Below are 17501 nucleotides of genomic sequence, written 5' to 3'. Positions count from 1 at the left end.
CCTGTATAACAAGGGTGGCCCATGGGTGAGGGAAGAAAACTTGGGGTCTGGGAGTTTGCTCCTCCTGGAGGTCCCAAGTTCGAATCCCACTCCCCACGGGTTACTGTGTGGGCCACTGGAGGTTTGTCCGGTCGTTAACTTCAGGGTCCTCAGGATTAGTCCCCTGCTTCGGCTGTGGGGATACCTGAGTCATCAAAAAAAAAAAAGTCGGCTAGTCTCTCTAGTGTTTAAAAGTTACTTTTATTTTATTTTTTTATTAAAAGTTTTAAAAGCTACTGTGTACTGGGATTTAAATTTCTTCATTATGGAAACATCAGCGAAGTTCACGGTTCAATAATTTAAAGTCTTCTTTTTCTCTTTTGTTTAATTTTATCACAAATTGTTTTTATTTCATGGAATGGCCTTTTTGACATTCTTGTCATTTTATAATTGGAATTATCTGAAGATTCAATTTCGATGGCACTTTTAGGAAGCTCAATTGTGACGTGCAAAAAGCTTCATCTGGTATTTGATATTGTGATTTGTGAATCCCTGATGTGGGACCTAAGTTAAATAACATGTTATTATACAACCAACCAATTTTTTTGTAACATAGCAAGGGCAGATATTTTTGTCATGAATTTTTGTTATTTCTCTGTCTAATTGCAATTATACTATATCTGAATTATGAATTTAGATATAAATTTAGAAATGGAAGAAAAAATGGAGATATAATTTTATATTTAATTCACATCTTTCACAATTTTTCTTATAAATTCATCACCCAAACTTATAGTTGCACGATATGGCTGGAATCTCGAAAAATGAAAATCTTAAGGCATGGTGTGAGATTGAGGGGTAAAAAAATTTTAAGGCATGCATTTTTAAATAAGCATTGAAAATACATCATCTAGATATGAGAATTTGAGTTGCATAGGCCTTAAAAGGAACTATAATTTGAATTTGTATTTCACATTTGAATGATTGAGTTAATTTTTTAATTTTTTTTTTATCAGCAAAATGAAAATCTTTATTGAATAAAAATTAAGGAACAATCTTACATCAACGTCAATAAAGGAAAACAACAAAAAACTAGATCGTGCTATTAGTATCAAAGTAAGAGTTGATTTTTTTTTGGTGTATGTCCAAATTAAAACAATTAATAATTAATTGGAATTAGAACAAAAGTTGAACAATTGAGCATGTATATGTAGTGTATAATTGAAATACCTTTAAATTAATAATAAAATAGATATTTGTGTGTTCAAATGAGCATTGACTAAACAATCATCAGTATTCTTCAATCCATTAAACGTGTTAGCTTACACTCTTGGACTAAGGGAAACGTTTCTTTTCATCCCACTATTTAGGCCCGTTTGGGGTGTGTCCCAAAAAAATTAAAAAAAAAAAAATATAAGAAAAAGGTTTAAAAAATAAATAAAAAATTTAACCCCAATAACAAAATATTATATTGTACATAGTAATTAACTATTTTATTTTTTTACAACCATCTATGCAACTAAAAAAATTATTTTCTAAATACATTTTTCTTTTATCTCATAAAAAAGTTTTTTTAAAAAAAAACTACTAAAAAGCTAAGTTTTCAAACAGGGAAAAAAGATTCAATGTTGTTTGATTTTGTAAGGTCTATTATTGGTCCGTGTGAGTCTGAATCATTTTTCTTGTAAACTCTTGAATATAGATCATTCATAAATAAAAAAAAAAAAAAAATTAAATAGATCAATTCGATAATCAAAATCTCATATTTTTATTATATTTGTCTTCAAGAAATAGAAGACATGATGGATTTGAAAATAAATCGTTTCTTTTCTTTTTTTTCTTCAGAACAAATATGGTGAAAAATTATAGGGTTAAGATTATCTGATTATTTTTATTTAATAATCTATTTTAAATATTACAAAATAAACAGTTTAAATCATTAAAATAAAACCCACAAAATTTTTTTTTGTAGAATAGACATGGAGAGAATCATTCCTTATAATAAAACAAGTCAATAAACAATACCGTGACCTAAATTTTAAGGAGTACAAAAGCAATACCACATGTACACATTGATTTAATTTTTTAAACCTTGAAGACTTGCGGCTTTTTCATCAATACTCAAATGAGAAAAACAAAAGAGAAGTGATGCTTTCCTAACCCAATTGCACTTTAAAAACATATAAAAGAAAAAAAATTGTTTGCCTTAGAAAAATGGTTTAGAAATCATTAATAGGTGAATGAGAAATTGACTTTAAAGTGGACCATTTGCATATGATTAATTTAAAATTAAATTTATTTGTTATATTTTTGGGTTAAATTGAACCAGATTCGATTCAAAATTCAAATTTGTTTGAAAGAACAGTCATATCTGTTCGTTGTACATATTTCATAAAAGAGTTGTGTCTTTTCATAAAAAAAGAGATATGTCTTTTTATTGAGACGTCACCATGACCTTTCAAAGAGACACCAATTCACTTATATAATTAGACTCCCATTGCATTCATTAAAACATGGTATCAAGTTCATCTTGTGTTTCTTTCCTTCTGCACTCTATTTTTTCTATAAGAGAATTCTACACAGTAAGGTTCGCCAGACTTGCTGTAGTAGTACGGCTTTTACAAGGTTCAATCATTGTATCTTGGGAGACGAACGTCCAATAAAAACTCGTGAGCACCATAGCGGGAGACGAATTTGTCTTAAAGAAATTGTGTCCAACACAAGTCTCGACCACATTTGGTTTTGTTTCCAGATTTTACAATCTGTTTATAAGTTTTCTATATCCGTAAGTATTTCTGATTTTCTATATATAATTTGGTTTGATTTGATTTTACTCAAATAATTTACGTTTTGTTTAACTTATACTTATATATATATATAATTTAGTAATATATTTGATGCAATCGTTATGTTTTTCACACCGTACACATACACGAGAGATTATTCCAACACTTTGTGCCTCTTGTGCGTGCATTATTATTGCCTATATAGCTTGCAAAGTTCTATAACACCATGAGCAACACTTTGTGCCTCTTGTGCGTGCATTATTATTTCCTATATAGCTTGCAAAGTTCTATAAAACCATGAGCTTGGAAGGCTGCTGATGGTGGGGAAGCTGGCAAAAAGTGAGCCGTAGCTTTGGAAAATAAAAATAAAATATCTGATTTTATTATTTCATGCTCACCTTTTTCCAAACTCACCCCCAACAAAATTAAAGGGGCCTAAAAAAATAAATACGTTATGATAATTATTATGTATGCTTTCATTTTCAAATCATGTAGTGATTGCAAGTATGTCTTCCATGCATGACATGACTATGCCACGTGCCAACCATAGCAACAAACATTGCATATAATCATGCTCATATATATATATATATATATATATATATATATATATATATATATTTGTGAATAATTATCCAATAACTTGCAATGATTCAACTCGTGGAACTTGCAATTATGAGCCTTGGGACTTAAGAGATTTCAATTTTTTTTTTTTTTTTTAAGTCACTTTCAAAATTTATGTCTGATAATTTTAAAAAATGTGTGGCACAAGAGAATATATAACTGTGAAAAATAAAACTCCAAATAAATCTGTGACAAAAAAGAATATATGTGGAAACAACTTAAAATAATTATAATTTTCTTAAAATTACAAGTTTATATGTGTGCGGTACATTTGAAAGTTGTGGCATGAGGCATCTCAAATTTCATGTTTTAAATTTTTTTTGAAGCCACCTTCTGTTAATTTCTTAAAATGTATCAGACGGGAGATTATATCAACCTACAGGGATTAGTCCAAACAATATCCTAAATGCCGTTGTGATAAAAATATAAGTAATAATTGTAACCTTCATGAATTTATAAGTCCATTTGTGTCTATTGCATTTGAAAATTGTGGCATAAAACACAATTTTCTCACTTACACTCGTTCACCTTCATAAAAATATAATTATTTTGAATTATTTTTGCTTAAACACAATTTTTTCAAAAAGACTTATGAGCCATAAACATGAGTGGAACATATTTTTGTATGTAATGTAATCTTTAGGGTTCAGTTTCTCACTTGGTGTATATATTTAAATCAATTAGGGGCTGTTAGTAGTTGTTGATTGTGCTTACTATGTTTTTGCTCTTTGTTTTGGTTGATTTCTTCTCAACCTTGGTGGGTAGGTGCTGCATAGGAAGTGCCTTTTTCTATCAATCTAATTGGGATAATGGGATATCTCTTTGATGCTTATAAGTTATAACACTTGTTAGGTTTTTATCTTTATTGATATATGATATAAGGATTTTTCTTTATTCTTAATATATTCTGATAAAAAAAAGTTGGAATGAGGCACAAGAAATTTAGTTGGCAACTTTGTAATGCCTTACATTGCTACGTGCACTTATGTGGATGTATACATGTCACATGAATGTAGAAACACGTGTATGCATAACAATGGCCTACTTGTTTTGATTAGAAATTAGGGTTTTGCAAAAAAATAAATGATGTGAACTGTTAATAAACTTTAGATCTTAAGGGAAAAGAAAGTGAATCTTGAAAGTGACATTAAAGAGAGTACTGGGTGGAAGGAAGGCTGGTGGTGGAGAGACCTAGTGCTCAATTATTGAACTCTCTCTCTCTCTCTCTCTCTCTCTCTCTCTCTGTGTTGTTCCAAGAACATACTTCTGATGATTCTTTATGAACTTTAGATGGATATTCTAGTAACTAGTCAATGAACATGTGCCATGCACTGACTAAAAATATTTCAACTTTCAGATTTGTGATATTTGACACTCATTAACCAGCCAACAAACAATTATTAGTAAGTCTATAAACATAGAATTAATCATAAAATTAATTATATTAAATGATTTTAATTAACATATGAGATGGTAGGACTTGTCCTAGAAAAATAGTTTCACTCAAAATTATTCGTACTTATGTTTTATTTTATGTAATTGGTTTTTTGTCGAAATTGAATTGAGTAATAAATTATTTAAATTTAATTTATTTATTTTCATTTCAAAATACTGAAATTTGACTCATTTTCTCGAGTTTTAAAATATTAAAGTTTGAATTAATTGAACTGGTAGTGAATTGAAATTGAGTAACATAATTTTTTATTTTATTTTATTTTATAAATTTAATAATTTTAAATTGTGTTTAAGTTTCATTTAATTATATTACAAGTTGACCTTAAATGAGTTTTTGACTAAAAATATAAATGAGTTGTGAAAAATCTAAATTCCCGAGATATTAATTTGTGATTATATTTTAATTTAAAATAATAAATAATAATCTTAATCAAACAATCAAGACAAATCGGTTCAACGATTTAACGTAAAAAAAAAAATCAAAATTAGAGTGCCTCCAATTGTGATAAAAAATCACAGGTCGAAACTACAAAATAATTCACTAAGAAGATAAAAGCATGAATTACACAAGAATGCTCTCAATTACTTAACAAATCTACGCCCAAATTGAACCAAACCCGACATGTCTCTTCCAACACCATCTTCACTACGGAACTATTGTGTCCAACGTTGAATTCACAATGCCAATGTCGAATCCACGACAATGAGTCACTCTAGAATCCAGCAAAGCTTTAAATCCAAATTTCCCGAAATCCACCGAAAAACACCACTCTCTTTTGTGAAAAAAAAAAAAAACAAATAAACCCCTTGATAATATTAATATGAAATTTATAAATCCATTGATCACTCTCAAATCATCAAGGAAATACTCAGAAAAATACCCTCCAATATAGAAACTTTGGTAGCTTTGCTCTCCCAAAATTTGGACGGCTTGAACCCTAAAAGGGGCGAATGGCACACTTTATTGAAAACAAAGCCAGAAAATCCGCTCGAGCGACCACTTCACCGCTCTAATGAACTCATTAAAACGCATGTCCATTACTCGAGTCAATACTCCACCGCTCGATTCCCATACGAAGTGGCAAATATGAAAACCTCAAGATCACAAACTCCATCCTCACTAAAACATAAGAGCGAATGCAATTATAACTAAAAGGAATTTTGTTAAACGAAATTGTCAATTACAAAAACCTAACAAGCTGGTTTTATAATTTTAATTAATTCGTGCAACTTATATTGTAGGAATTCCTACTCCTGTATAGGTGGTAGTGTAATAAGGTTAGAGACATACAACTTTATATTCACATATTCACTTATAATGATATAACAAAAGAGTTGGACTCTATATGATTGAGTGTGTGATATATTAAAAGTTGACACCTATCATACAACGTCATTGATAAGTCAAATTAATTTTTTTTTTTTTTTTTTAAGGATCTCAAACATTTAAAAGATACAAAAAATGTGTGGATTTTATACATTTTACTTCGTCACTACAAGAATTTACACATTTTGCGACCACTTTTGCCGACCAAAAAAATTTTGGTCGCAAAAAAATGACATTTGGCGACCAAATATTAATTAGTCGCGAATGATCATTATTTTTGGCGACCAAATATTATTGGTCGCAAAAGATTATATTTTGGCGACCAAAAAAAGAGTTGGTCGCAGAAAGTGGTATGCTTTTGGCTACCAACTACAAATTTGGTCGCGGAAGGTGACATTTTTTTTGGCGACCAAAAATTTGGTCGCCAAAATCTTATTTTCAGCAACCAAAAAAAATTAGTTGCTAAATTAGTACTTTTAGCGACTAATATTTTAGTCGCCATTGAGTGAGATTTGACAACTAAAAAAGTTTGTCGGCGAAGGGTACCTTTTCTGCGACTAATATAATCTTTTGGTCGCCAAAAATTTGGGAGGGAAATTTGAAACGTGGGGCTAGAATTGAATTTCTGAAAAAAAATAAAAGCCCTAATCTCCCTTATCTCTATCTAAAAAAAGCCCTAATCTGTGTCTCTCTATTGGTCCGCCCTCTCCCTCTCTCTGTGTTCTCTCTCTCAATGGGTGCCCACGCTCTCTAGCTCACCGAAGTAGGAGAGAGATGAACATCTCTGCATCGTGCACACCGAATGGCAAGCAACGTACGCCACCGCTGCATCTCTGCACACTGAATCTCTGCATCGTGCACACTGAACGCCACCGCTGCAAATCGCCATCGCCCTCTGTCTAATGGACTCCTCATTTCTGGGGGATCCTCACCCAATCTCACTTCATCGCAGACCAGCGTCGCACGCCATTGCTAGCTCCACCGCCACCTCTAGCGCCACCGCCGGATCCTCACAGGTTCTCTCTCACTCTCCGTCTGTCTGTCTGTCTGTCTCTCTCTATTTCTCGCTGTCTCCCTCTCTAGCCTTTGCCCTTGGTCTCTCTCCCTCTCTCTCTCTATATATATAATGCGGCAAATTTTAGTACAGAGAGAGGGATTTGAGCTCTGATGAATTGATTCCATTTTGGTCAATTTCTTGATTGATTATTGTTGAGAATGAAAGGTTTTGTGGGTTTTGAGATCTCATGGTTTAGAGGATATATAAACTTTTATTTATAGTTCAAGGAGAAATAGAAAAGACACTCACAAAGTGAGTAGTAATATCGCTAACAAATCCCAATTAAATAGCACAGAATTAAGTTTTCAAACAAGATGAAAGAATATTAGTATTTTCACAATGGAATAATACTCAATAGGATTTTCTAAGGATAACCAAACCAATCAGATAGCATAAATTAAGTTTTTCATCAAGCAAGACGAAAGAATATTTGTATTTTCACAATGAGATAATACTCAATATGATTTTACAGGGTTGAAACTCACCACAGCCAAATAGCTTTATAAATTAAGTTGAAGCTTGACTTAACTCACTCAATAACCTTTGCTAAAAATATTTGAGGCTGGCTCAAATCCCTGTTAGCTGTTTATGATATTTTTATTATTAACAGCGATTTTCTATGAGAAACTAAAAAAGTTGCTAAAAAAATCGTACTTAATACACAGGAATCCCACTTATAGTAAGGATTCTCATCCATTTTCAATTGCATCAAACCCTCTAGGACTAATTAATCAAAATAGGCTATGTAATTTAGTTAAAAAGAAAGGCATACTAGTTAGTTATTAAAATGTAGAACTGTTTGTTTCACATGTTAAATATAGATCCTTATGTACCATATCATCTATTACATATGAATAATACTAGACACCCCACATGTAAATGCAAGTGTACGTAAAAGAATAATACTAGACACCCACCTTTCACTTCTCCGAATTTATTTCGAATGGGATCGTGTGATTCTCATTAAATTTATGTAGTGTGGGGTTTATATATAAAATAAATTTAAATTATAAGATGAAAATTTTAAGTAATTTATGTATTGATTTTGATTTGAATTTTTTGTTTTTCATATTTCTTTATCCTTAAAGTTTTTTTTTTAAGTTAATTTTTTATAAAAATAAATTTTTAAATATTAAAAAATAGAATATTAATAAAAAATTCTAAAAATAATTAAATAAAATCGAACACGTGGCTTCGATATCGTCTGCTTGATGGATGGAAGACGCACACAGATGTATCTAGGGCACGCAGTCTAGTTCAGACGATCACCGGCGTCTCTCTCCCCCTCCTGTTCCTCTTTCTCATCTAGGTCTCACTTCACCTCTCTATTAGTTCGGACCACAAATTTCTTAGCCAAACATGGGATTATGCATTTCGTTGGATTATTAGTCCAATCCCATGGCCATATCGGTCCAAACAAATTGTATGAATATTCCTGGTTTAGCTAATGGGTAGAGTAATTTAGTCTGTATTGCTTGCTTTGATTTCAGTTGCGGAAAGATTAAAGACATAACATTTGTATGTGGTTTGATTACTCAAGTGTTGTGATTTTTTAGTTCAAAGTGTCACTTTACAGACAATAGTTGAGAGCGGGTAAAGTGTATATATTTGTTTCTAGGTGCATTACAATGCGTTGGTACTTGTTTTTGTTTAAATCTAAGTCTGTTAGATTTGGGACAGTCCGGTATGATCATCATACTATTTGGGTTATTTTCAGGGTCATTTAAAATGACAGAGCCTTCCAAAGTCATTCATGTACGCAATGTGGGGCATGAAATTTCTGAGGTACTTCTCTCTCTCTCTCTCTCTCTCTGTGCCAGTAAATATGTAAGTAGATGATGTTTTAAGCTTTTCTCTTTGGAAATAAGAACTTTTGTTTCTTCTTCTGCATGGTACTCCCAAATTGTGTGTGTGGTTCCCAAATGACTCATCCAACTTGTTTTATCCATTCCATTAATATACATGGAATCTAAACTGGTATTCTAATGCAAGTTTTGATGTAAAGTTTCTATTTGTCTTTTTATATTTAATTTAATAATATGAGGAGAAAAACATGATTATATCCTGCTTTTCTCTTGGGTCTTACTAATGTCTGTCATCTGCATTTAAATACAATCACATCCATTTACACATTGCATAGAGAGAGTGAGTGTGTGGGACACGTGCATGTATGTAGGACTCACACACTCACTCTCCCTATGGGTGTGTGTTGGAGTGTGGAAATGGGTGTGATTGTGGCATTACTATTTAAGTTTAGAAGCAAACTTGCCTCCTATCAAATTTAACTTTGAAAAAAGCTGCAAAGAAGATGGAGGTGACTTACAAAAAGTGCAATCAAAGTTTTATAATCGTTTGGGCACATTTGGTTGCTGGTTAAAAGAGAGGGATTGGATTAGTTATCCATGGTACCCATTTATCCCACATTTGGTTGCACAATTTGACAATGGGATAATTGGTTCACAGCTTTACTTGTTCAAGTGTGAGTGTGAATTTTTAGTTGTAGATTTTTTTCCCCTTCATGTTATCCATGTATAAATATTCTAACACAGGTTGCGATTTTACGCTAGAATGACTTACATCAGCTATTCCAGCAATTTGGGGTCGTAACCAAGGTTGTGATGCTTTGCGCCAAGAATCAGGTATGTTTGCTTGCTATATGGTAGAGAGAGGCTAGATTTATTATGTTTGAAATTGATCCGAAACTCAAGAACTAAAAAGTTTGTGTACATGCATGCCATGGCTGCAGGCACTCCTCCAAATGCAAGATATTCCTTCAGCTGTTAATGCACTGCAGTTCTACACAAATGTTCAGCCAAGCATAAGGTATCAAGATATAAGAAACATTTGTTTCTGTTTCGAGAATAAGTGGATTCCACATTTCTTGTAAATTTCCTTTGCTTCCGAATGGTTTCAAGGTAGCAATCCTTTTTTCTTGATTCAATCCGAAGGTTTTGATATGGTTCAATTTTTTTGTTGTGAATTTAGGGGAATGAATGTTTATGTTCAATTCTCATCCCATCAAGAACTAACAACTATGGATCAGAATTCTCAAGGCTGGGGGGATGAGGAGGTTAGTACTTTGTACTTAGTATTGTGGTATTGGCAGTTATTGGTATCTGTGAGAGGGATGGTTTGAAAAGGAGTCATCCTTTTATGGCAACATTTGTGGATTTTTTCTAGCTAGCATAGCAGATTTTTTACATAAACAATGGCCTTTTATCTGTTAATAATTGCTTTTAAGCTGAGGATTTAATTTTGACGGAGGGGTATGGTTGCATATATTGAGATTATGTTTATTGATCTATCTGTGGAGGAAGCAATGTTTATTGAAGAATTTAATTCCAAGGCAGTCATGACTCTTCTAGATCTTTTCTCAAAATACAATACAGATTGTCTCATATCATTCAACAATCAACTTTATACATCACTTGTGTTGCCGGTTATGTTTATATAGTCCTATTAATGTGAATTTCATGCAAGGGCTAGAGTTAGTTGAAACTGAAGATTATTTCTTGCCTTTTGAATTTTTATTCATCTTTGATGCTAATCTCATTTTACATCCATGATGCCTTGCTTGATCAGAAACGCCAAAAAATTTATTGATACACCTTTTAAAGCCTATCCTACCTGATGTGGTGAACTAAGTGCGGATCAAATTTGATTATCATGACTATACATACTATTCAAATGATTTTTTTTCAAGAGACAAATAGTATCCAAGTGAAAATATCACAGCAGGATCATATGTAATCTCTTAGTGTCACCGTGCCACCAAAATATCTGGATAGTCATCATCTTATCATATTTCCTGCTACAAATTGGTGCATATGAATAATCAACTCTGAGACAGTTGCCAGAACCACTATCCCATCACAAAAAAATGGTGGTTATTATAGTTATACAAAATTTTAAGATGTGGGGTTTGGGAAGAATGGACAGATTTGGATATGGGCTGAATCATTAGATGCAGTGTTTTAAAAGGTGCACACTTAGGTGTGAGGCACATTGAGGCGCCTCAGACAACTGGAGGTGAGAGGTGCAGTAGGAAAGGCACATTTGAGGCCCGCGCCTTAGGCTTAGGTGCGTGGTGCACACCTCATACGCTTCATTATGTCTTACAAAAAAACCCACTAAGAATTATTTTCCACTCAACTTCTGGTAGTTATTTTCCACTCAATTATGTCTTACAAAAAACCCACTAAGAATTTGTATTTCATGGCTGTTTAACAAATAGTTTCATCTTGTGCATATGCATGTATGTGTTTGAAGTTTGTAATGCATTAGGATGCTTCTTGAAACTTTCTCATTCAAATATAAATATTCTATTGTTGCCTCATATCTGTTGAGATTCTTACACGTGCATTTTGTTGAAGTTTGGGAGTGCAATTTGGGTTTATAATCAATAGCTATTTTTTTTTTAATACTAACATTAATTTTTTTGTCTAGTTATAAAAAATATGACTTGTAATTAATACTTTTTGTTGAATGGTAGTTACTTTGATTTCAAAAAATGCAAGTACGGCAGTGAACTTTTATTCTTTTCAGAATATTTGATACCATGCATGTAGGTCTCTTTTTAATATTATGTCAACTTCGTTGGAAGCATGCTTGATTACAAAATAATAATGTAGTACATTCTTGTAGAATTCTTATGATCGTCTCAGTTCAATCTCCATGCTAAAATGTTCTGATATGGTGCTAATATAGAAATCTTCTATCTGTCTTTCAACAGATTCAGTGGACCAATTCCACCTTCAATGGGGAATCTCTTTAATCTTTATTGGTTGGATCTGACTGGCAATAACCTTTCTAGAACCATCCCTGTCTCTAATGAGAGCACACCTTAAATTTTAGTTCTTACATTTGATTTTCTGTAAGAGACTGGCCTTACTTTCTGTTATAAAATTTTGGCTTGCTGTAGCATGTTTATAAATGGTTTGACTAACCAAACACTAAATCAGATTTGTAATTACCAGATGGTCATTCCTGTCACATGATCAGAGCTTTTATGTTCCTTCCAACATTTCTTGCTTCTGTTAAAAGTTACAAAAAATAGAGTATTTCTTTTCTTTTTGGCATGTATTCTATATTGATTTTTGGTTGATGGAAATAGGAGGCCAGGTGAAGTTTACACCAACAATTATCTAATCTTTTTTATTTAACTGCTGCAACACTTCACAATAAATACATTTACCCTGATATTTCATGTCTGCCCCATTTCTATTTGAAATATGTGTTTTTTTCTTCTTCTTCTTTCCCTTTTGTTTTTGTTTTATTTTCTTGGACAGAGAACTCTGTCCTCTTTGAAGTTGCCTAGGGCTGTTGTTGCTAACGGGCTATCCTCATCAGTCTCAGTTGATGAGTGCCCCTCAATTGATAATTCACAGAGGACTGATGGAGGTGCCTTTGATGGAAGTGCCAGTCATATACAAAACAATGGGAGACGGAGGCAAAAGGTTCAGGATCCTGCTCGAGATCTTTCAATTCAAGTATTGGAGAAATTCTCTCGTGTGACTAGATTTTCTGGGAAAGTCATAGTGATATTTTTGGCACTAATGAGAGGAGGACACATAACCTGACTCCTCACGATTACCCTAGCAACGTGGCATCCATTATGTAGAAAAGGTTGCTGAACAAATTCCTGTAACCAAAGATCCTTTGGAGGTAACCTTTTGTTTCATTCACTTTGTATATGTTTGTATACATTAATTGTGATTTACATTAGGAAATTATTTTCGCATTAAATTTTTTCTCTTGGTATTTTCTTTTTTGAAATGTTACCATACTTAATACAAGATTGCCAGGGTACAATTTGCTAGATCATAGATATAAATGCTTAAGTATGAGTAAATTTTCTCATCTTTCTTTTTCTTTTGAACTATGACTGGGTGTAGATATTATGCTGTTTATGCACTTCAGCTGCATAATCTACTGGCTGGTGCTTTTGGTTTACATCTGTCCCAAATATTATTTGCAATAGGGTACAAACTATAGCATAGCCTTTTGCTGTTTGGACAATTAAAGCATATGTAGAGTATTTTTCTGCCTGCTAGTTTAGTTGCTCTTTGGAGTGACAGTATATCAGATTGGATTATTCTTCAAAAGAAATGTAGAGTGTCCCCAAAATATTGCCATATTATATATTGGATTCTGAAATTTGGTCTCAAGTAAAGTGGGACAAGAATATGAACTTTATTCTCTTGGTTCAACACTCAAATTTCATTATTTCAGTTTAAAAAATCTAAATTTCTATTATAGGATTGTCTAATACAGACATCTATCCTTGTTAAACAGAAAACACTGTATTGGAAAAGAAATGATGAAGCAGAAGCTGCCACCAATGTGGGAACTTTTGAGCTAATCAATTTTAAGGAGGTACCAAAAGGAGCCTTTAGGTTTTGTTTATCTTTCTGGGTTTGTTCCCATTCAAATTTTTTTACCTTCTTCAAGTATGAGCATAAGGTAACAGTGTCTAGTTAGTTTCCTGCCATTGCTTTTCATAATCCTTCAACAAATATGCAGTCACTCGAATTCGGCCTTTGTTATTTAAGCAGGCAAATGATGGTAGTAATTCATTCTTTTCTATGCTTAGAAGTGATGTGTTACACATGAGAATGTGTCCTATTATCATTCTGATTTCTTCATATATATCAAGTTTGATGAGCAACAAAAGGATTTGGAAAGAGTAGGGATGTCTGCCTGGTTATGAAATGTTTTTGATATACCAGAAAATGCTAATTCGTTAGTGATTTATGTTTTGATACACATGAGCTGCCTATACGATAATGGACTCAAGATTATAAAGAATTTCTTGAATCAATTATGACAGGAAATGATAAAATCAAGGACCCATTTATCAAGGTATAATTAAGTTTGATTTCTTGAACTGATTTCTTAGTACATTATTAAGTTGTAGTATGTGAGGTGTTTGGAGTCTCATGATAGATTTTAATGGTTGCAGGATTACAGAGAGCACAACGATGACACCACCGTACACTTTGAAGTTATTATGTCCGAGGAGAACTTGATCATGGCAAAGCAAGAGGGCTTGCTAAAGAAATTTAAACTCACCACAACTATCAGCACAAGCAACATGCATCTGTTCGACCCAAAAGGCGTGATTAAGAAATATGAAACCCCTGAACAGAGTATGATTGTACTATACACCAGTTCAGCTTAACCTCTAATCATGTATCAAATTTTCAGGTTATTTACAATTTAATTCTTTTGATTTGTAGTTCTTGAAGAATTCTTCCACGAATCAGAGGTCATCTGTCAAACTTAGTTATTTCCCCCCTTCTTCTTCTGATTCTACCATTGTGGTTGACCTCCCTAGGAGGGAAAGTGTAGAAAGGTGGGAGGCTTGTTTAGTGGGGCATTTTTTGGGTAGGAATTTGAATTTTAATTATGTCAAAAATTTTGCTTTCAATCTGTGGTAAAATAAGGGGTTAAGGCAGGTGCTATCTACCTCAAATGGGTTCATCTTTTTCATGTTTGATGTCATGGTGTTCTTATTCTCTCTCTCTCTCTCTCTCTCTCTCTCTCTCTCATTTCAACTTTCTAATTATGTTTTCTTGAATACTCTTTGGATATTGGAAGCTAAATTTTATTTTTTTGTTATTGTTAGGTGTGAGGTTCACATCTTATCATGGGAATTTTATGCTTAGGTCCACTGATTTATTAGCGCTTCCAGCTGTAGACTGTGATAAAGCTTACGCAATGCAGATGGGTCTTGAAGAAACATTATTGACCACTCAGACTGTATATTTCCAAGATGCTTTGTTGTATCCTTTAGCTGATGCATAAGAAATTCAAGCATGCTTCTCTTGGCGTGTGGCAGATGCCTTTTGGAAATTTGCTTATTATAGAAACTTCTTGGTTTCATTTTCAATTTTTCATGCCTTCACAAAGCTAAAGAAATACTTGGTTATAATTTTTCTTATTGCTAAGCCATTTGCTCATGTAGGATGGTCATGACCACCCAATGCATAAGGTCCTTTTTAACCTTGATATCTGTACAGGACATCTTTTTTCTGCTGTTTGGGTTATTTTGACAATCATGACAAATGTCTTTCAGAGAGACCTATCAAAATTCATTAGCCGACCATCAGCAAGAAAAGTGAAACATGTATTTGCTAATGATTTAAACCCCTTTGCGGTTGAATATCTGGAAAGGAATTGTGTCCTCAACAAACTTGAGAGGAAGATAGAAGTATGAATTTAGCTTGTCATGCAATTATTGTTTAATGGTTTTCATAGATTCATTTTTCAATTTAGAAAGTGTGTATATTTATATATCTGCAACTTGCATTCGACGAAGTTGTATCATGTGGGCTTAATTATTTTGTTTTTGTATGTCTAGGTTTTTAACATGGATGGAAGGAGGTTCATTGATGCTATGTTTGCAAGTCAAAAAGCTCAATCCATCACACAAGTGGTTATGAATTTGCCAAATGACGCTGCAGAGTATCTAGGTATGTAATTATTCTGATAGAGCATAAATTGTCTTCTTCTTTCAGCAGTGAAGTTTTGTATTCTGAAATTAAATATTGAGAGTTGCTCGTATAGCTTTTCCATTTTACTGTGCTACCATTTTAAATGCTACTTACTAGGTGATATATTGTGAAGGATTTAGATGGTAATAATTACTTATTGAGTTCTATCCTTGGACTTAGAAATTGATGTATTAAATTTTAAATAGGACATATGATGTGATATAGTTTCAAGGTGGATAACGTTTCTTGTGAATTTATCATGGGACAGAAGCCCTGGGAATAGCATTACAACATTAGGTATAGGATTCTTATTCTGGCTAGCTGAGTAAGGTACTTTGCTATGGCCTACTTTGGCTCTGGTTAACTCCTTCATAATCACTTTGAAAAAAAGATTTTTGAGATGTGTTTATTGGAGACCTCTTATGAGGAAGTAAGATTATATTCAGTGAACAGTCTTCATTATGCATTTCTCTTAGGATTGTAAAAAGTTAAGTTCCATCAGCATGTGGCACTTGGATGGCAACAGTTTAAAGATTCAAAGAAATCGCTATGATCAGTAATTTAGTCATTCAAAATTATTACCTGAATGTCATATAGAAAAGAGTGGAGAAGGTGTTGGAGTTATACAAGGAATGGAGTAGATAATGGAAACCACAGAATATGTTGCGATTTTCAAAATTGCAGACACTAGCATTCAATTGTTCTCTCTCTCAATATTTTGTCCAATTATTGCAGATGTATTCAGGGGAATATTTAGAACAAAGCCCAAGTAGAGAGAAATTACCTTGCCAAAGATCCATGTTTATGGATTCTCAAAAGCAACGTCAAATATGTAAGTTACTTGGATTTGAAAGATGGAAGTGATCCTGAATTTTGTTATATAATATTCCTTTGAAGTAACTACATAAGGAGAAACAAATAAACCATAAACAAAGAAAAAGAAAAGAAAAGAAACGAAAAAATAGAGAAAACCATAAATAAGAGGAAGATTGTTTTCAATATTGTAGTAGTCTTCTATGTCTGTATATGCTTGTCAAGCTTGATTGTGTTTGCCATGACAATATATGAACCTTGCACTTTTCTCTGTGTAAAAAAAGGTTTCATTGTCCAATCTGTTAATACCCATTTCAAATTTGTAATTAGCAGCTTATATTCTGAAATTGACAATTTAATTACCTGCAAATGAGTTAGAAATTTTGATTTGAACTTACGATTCTCTGAAATTTCTAATTTAATTACCCATTTCAAATATTTTCATTAAAAACAAGCCTAACATTATTTCTCATTTTCTTTGGTATAGATGGATGATGGATGATCTCGTGCACGAAGCTAAATTGTACAAGACTACTTGACAGTATAAGCATTTTTGGGAGGATTAAATATTATTGGATGGATGTGTATGGATAACAAAATTAGTAGTTTTATTTGTTGATAGCTGCGCATGAATAACAAATAGTTATGTTTCAATTTGTTATGCTAGATGGATGTGACTTGTGAATGAAAACTTGAATAGTTGTATTGTGTCGAATGTTAATGAATTATGTATTGTGTCGAATGTTAATGATTCAGTTAATTTGAATGATGCTTTAAAATTATAGGTTTATTATGGATTGAATGAATATTTAGGAATTACAGGTGTATTGTTTTTCTGCTTTGGCGACCAATTTATTAGTCGCGACAAATAAATAATTTTTTTTCGCAAAAAATGACAATTGCCGACCAAGAGTTTTGGTCGCAAAAAATCATCTATTGCCGACCAAAACAGCTCTTGGTCGTGG

General features: G+C 32.7%; 1 protein-coding gene across 8 annotated transcripts; it reads left to right on the top strand.

Annotated features, from left to right (window-relative positions):
- Positions 1–7080: 7080 nt before the first annotated feature.
- LOC114297995 (polypyrimidine tract-binding protein homolog 3) lies at positions 7081–17284 on the top strand. 8 transcript variants are annotated; one of them, XM_082909158.1, is made up of 11 exons: positions 8488–9013; positions 9796–9867; positions 9975–10051; positions 10214–10298; positions 11961–12892; positions 14190–14376; positions 14467–14614; positions 14856–15440; positions 15591–15702; positions 16459–16555; positions 17024–17284. In XM_082909158.1, the coding sequence occupies exons 1-5, from the start codon at positions 8915–8917 to the stop codon at positions 12000–12002; spliced, it is 375 nt and encodes a 124-aa protein (XP_082765284.1). In that variant the 5' UTR covers positions 8488–8914; the 3' UTR covers positions 12003–12892; positions 14190–14376; positions 14467–14614; positions 14856–15440; positions 15591–15702; positions 16459–16555; positions 17024–17284. The 8 variants fall into 8 exon arrangements, with proteins under 8 accessions (XP_082765287.1, XP_082765284.1, XP_082765285.1 ...); XM_082909159.1 differs by lacking the exons at positions 14467–14614; positions 16459–16555 and having other exon boundaries at positions 14190–14434; XM_082909162.1 differs by lacking the exons at positions 8488–9013; positions 9796–9867; positions 9975–10051; positions 10214–10298 and adding exons at positions 13523–13603; positions 14058–14089 and having other exon boundaries at positions 12578–12892.
- The last annotated feature ends 217 nt before the right edge of the window (positions 17285–17501 follow it).

The sequence above is a fragment of the Camellia sinensis genome, chromosome 15 (assembly GCF_055761805.1).
Source record: "Camellia sinensis isolate YWXY chromosome 15, ASM5576180v1, whole genome shotgun sequence".
Lineage (NCBI taxonomy): Eukaryota > Viridiplantae > Streptophyta > Magnoliopsida > Ericales > Theaceae > Camellia > Camellia sinensis.
The sequence above is the reverse complement of the archived record's forward strand: the minus strand, read 5'-3'. Positions and strand labels throughout refer to the sequence as shown.

Coding starts and splice junctions, on each gene's coding strand:
- LOC114297995 (XM_082909157.1), top strand. CDS start 8,915: ATGATCATCATACTATTTGGGTTATTTTCAGGGTCATTTAAAATGACA. Junction 9,868..9,974: donor TGCTTTGCGCCAAGAATCAG/GTATGTTTGCTT, acceptor CCATGGCTGCAG/GCACTCCTCCAAATGCAAGA. Junction 10,052..10,213: donor AATGTTCAGCCAAGCATAAG/GTATCAAGATAT, acceptor TTGTGAATTTAG/GGGAATGAATGTTTATGTTC.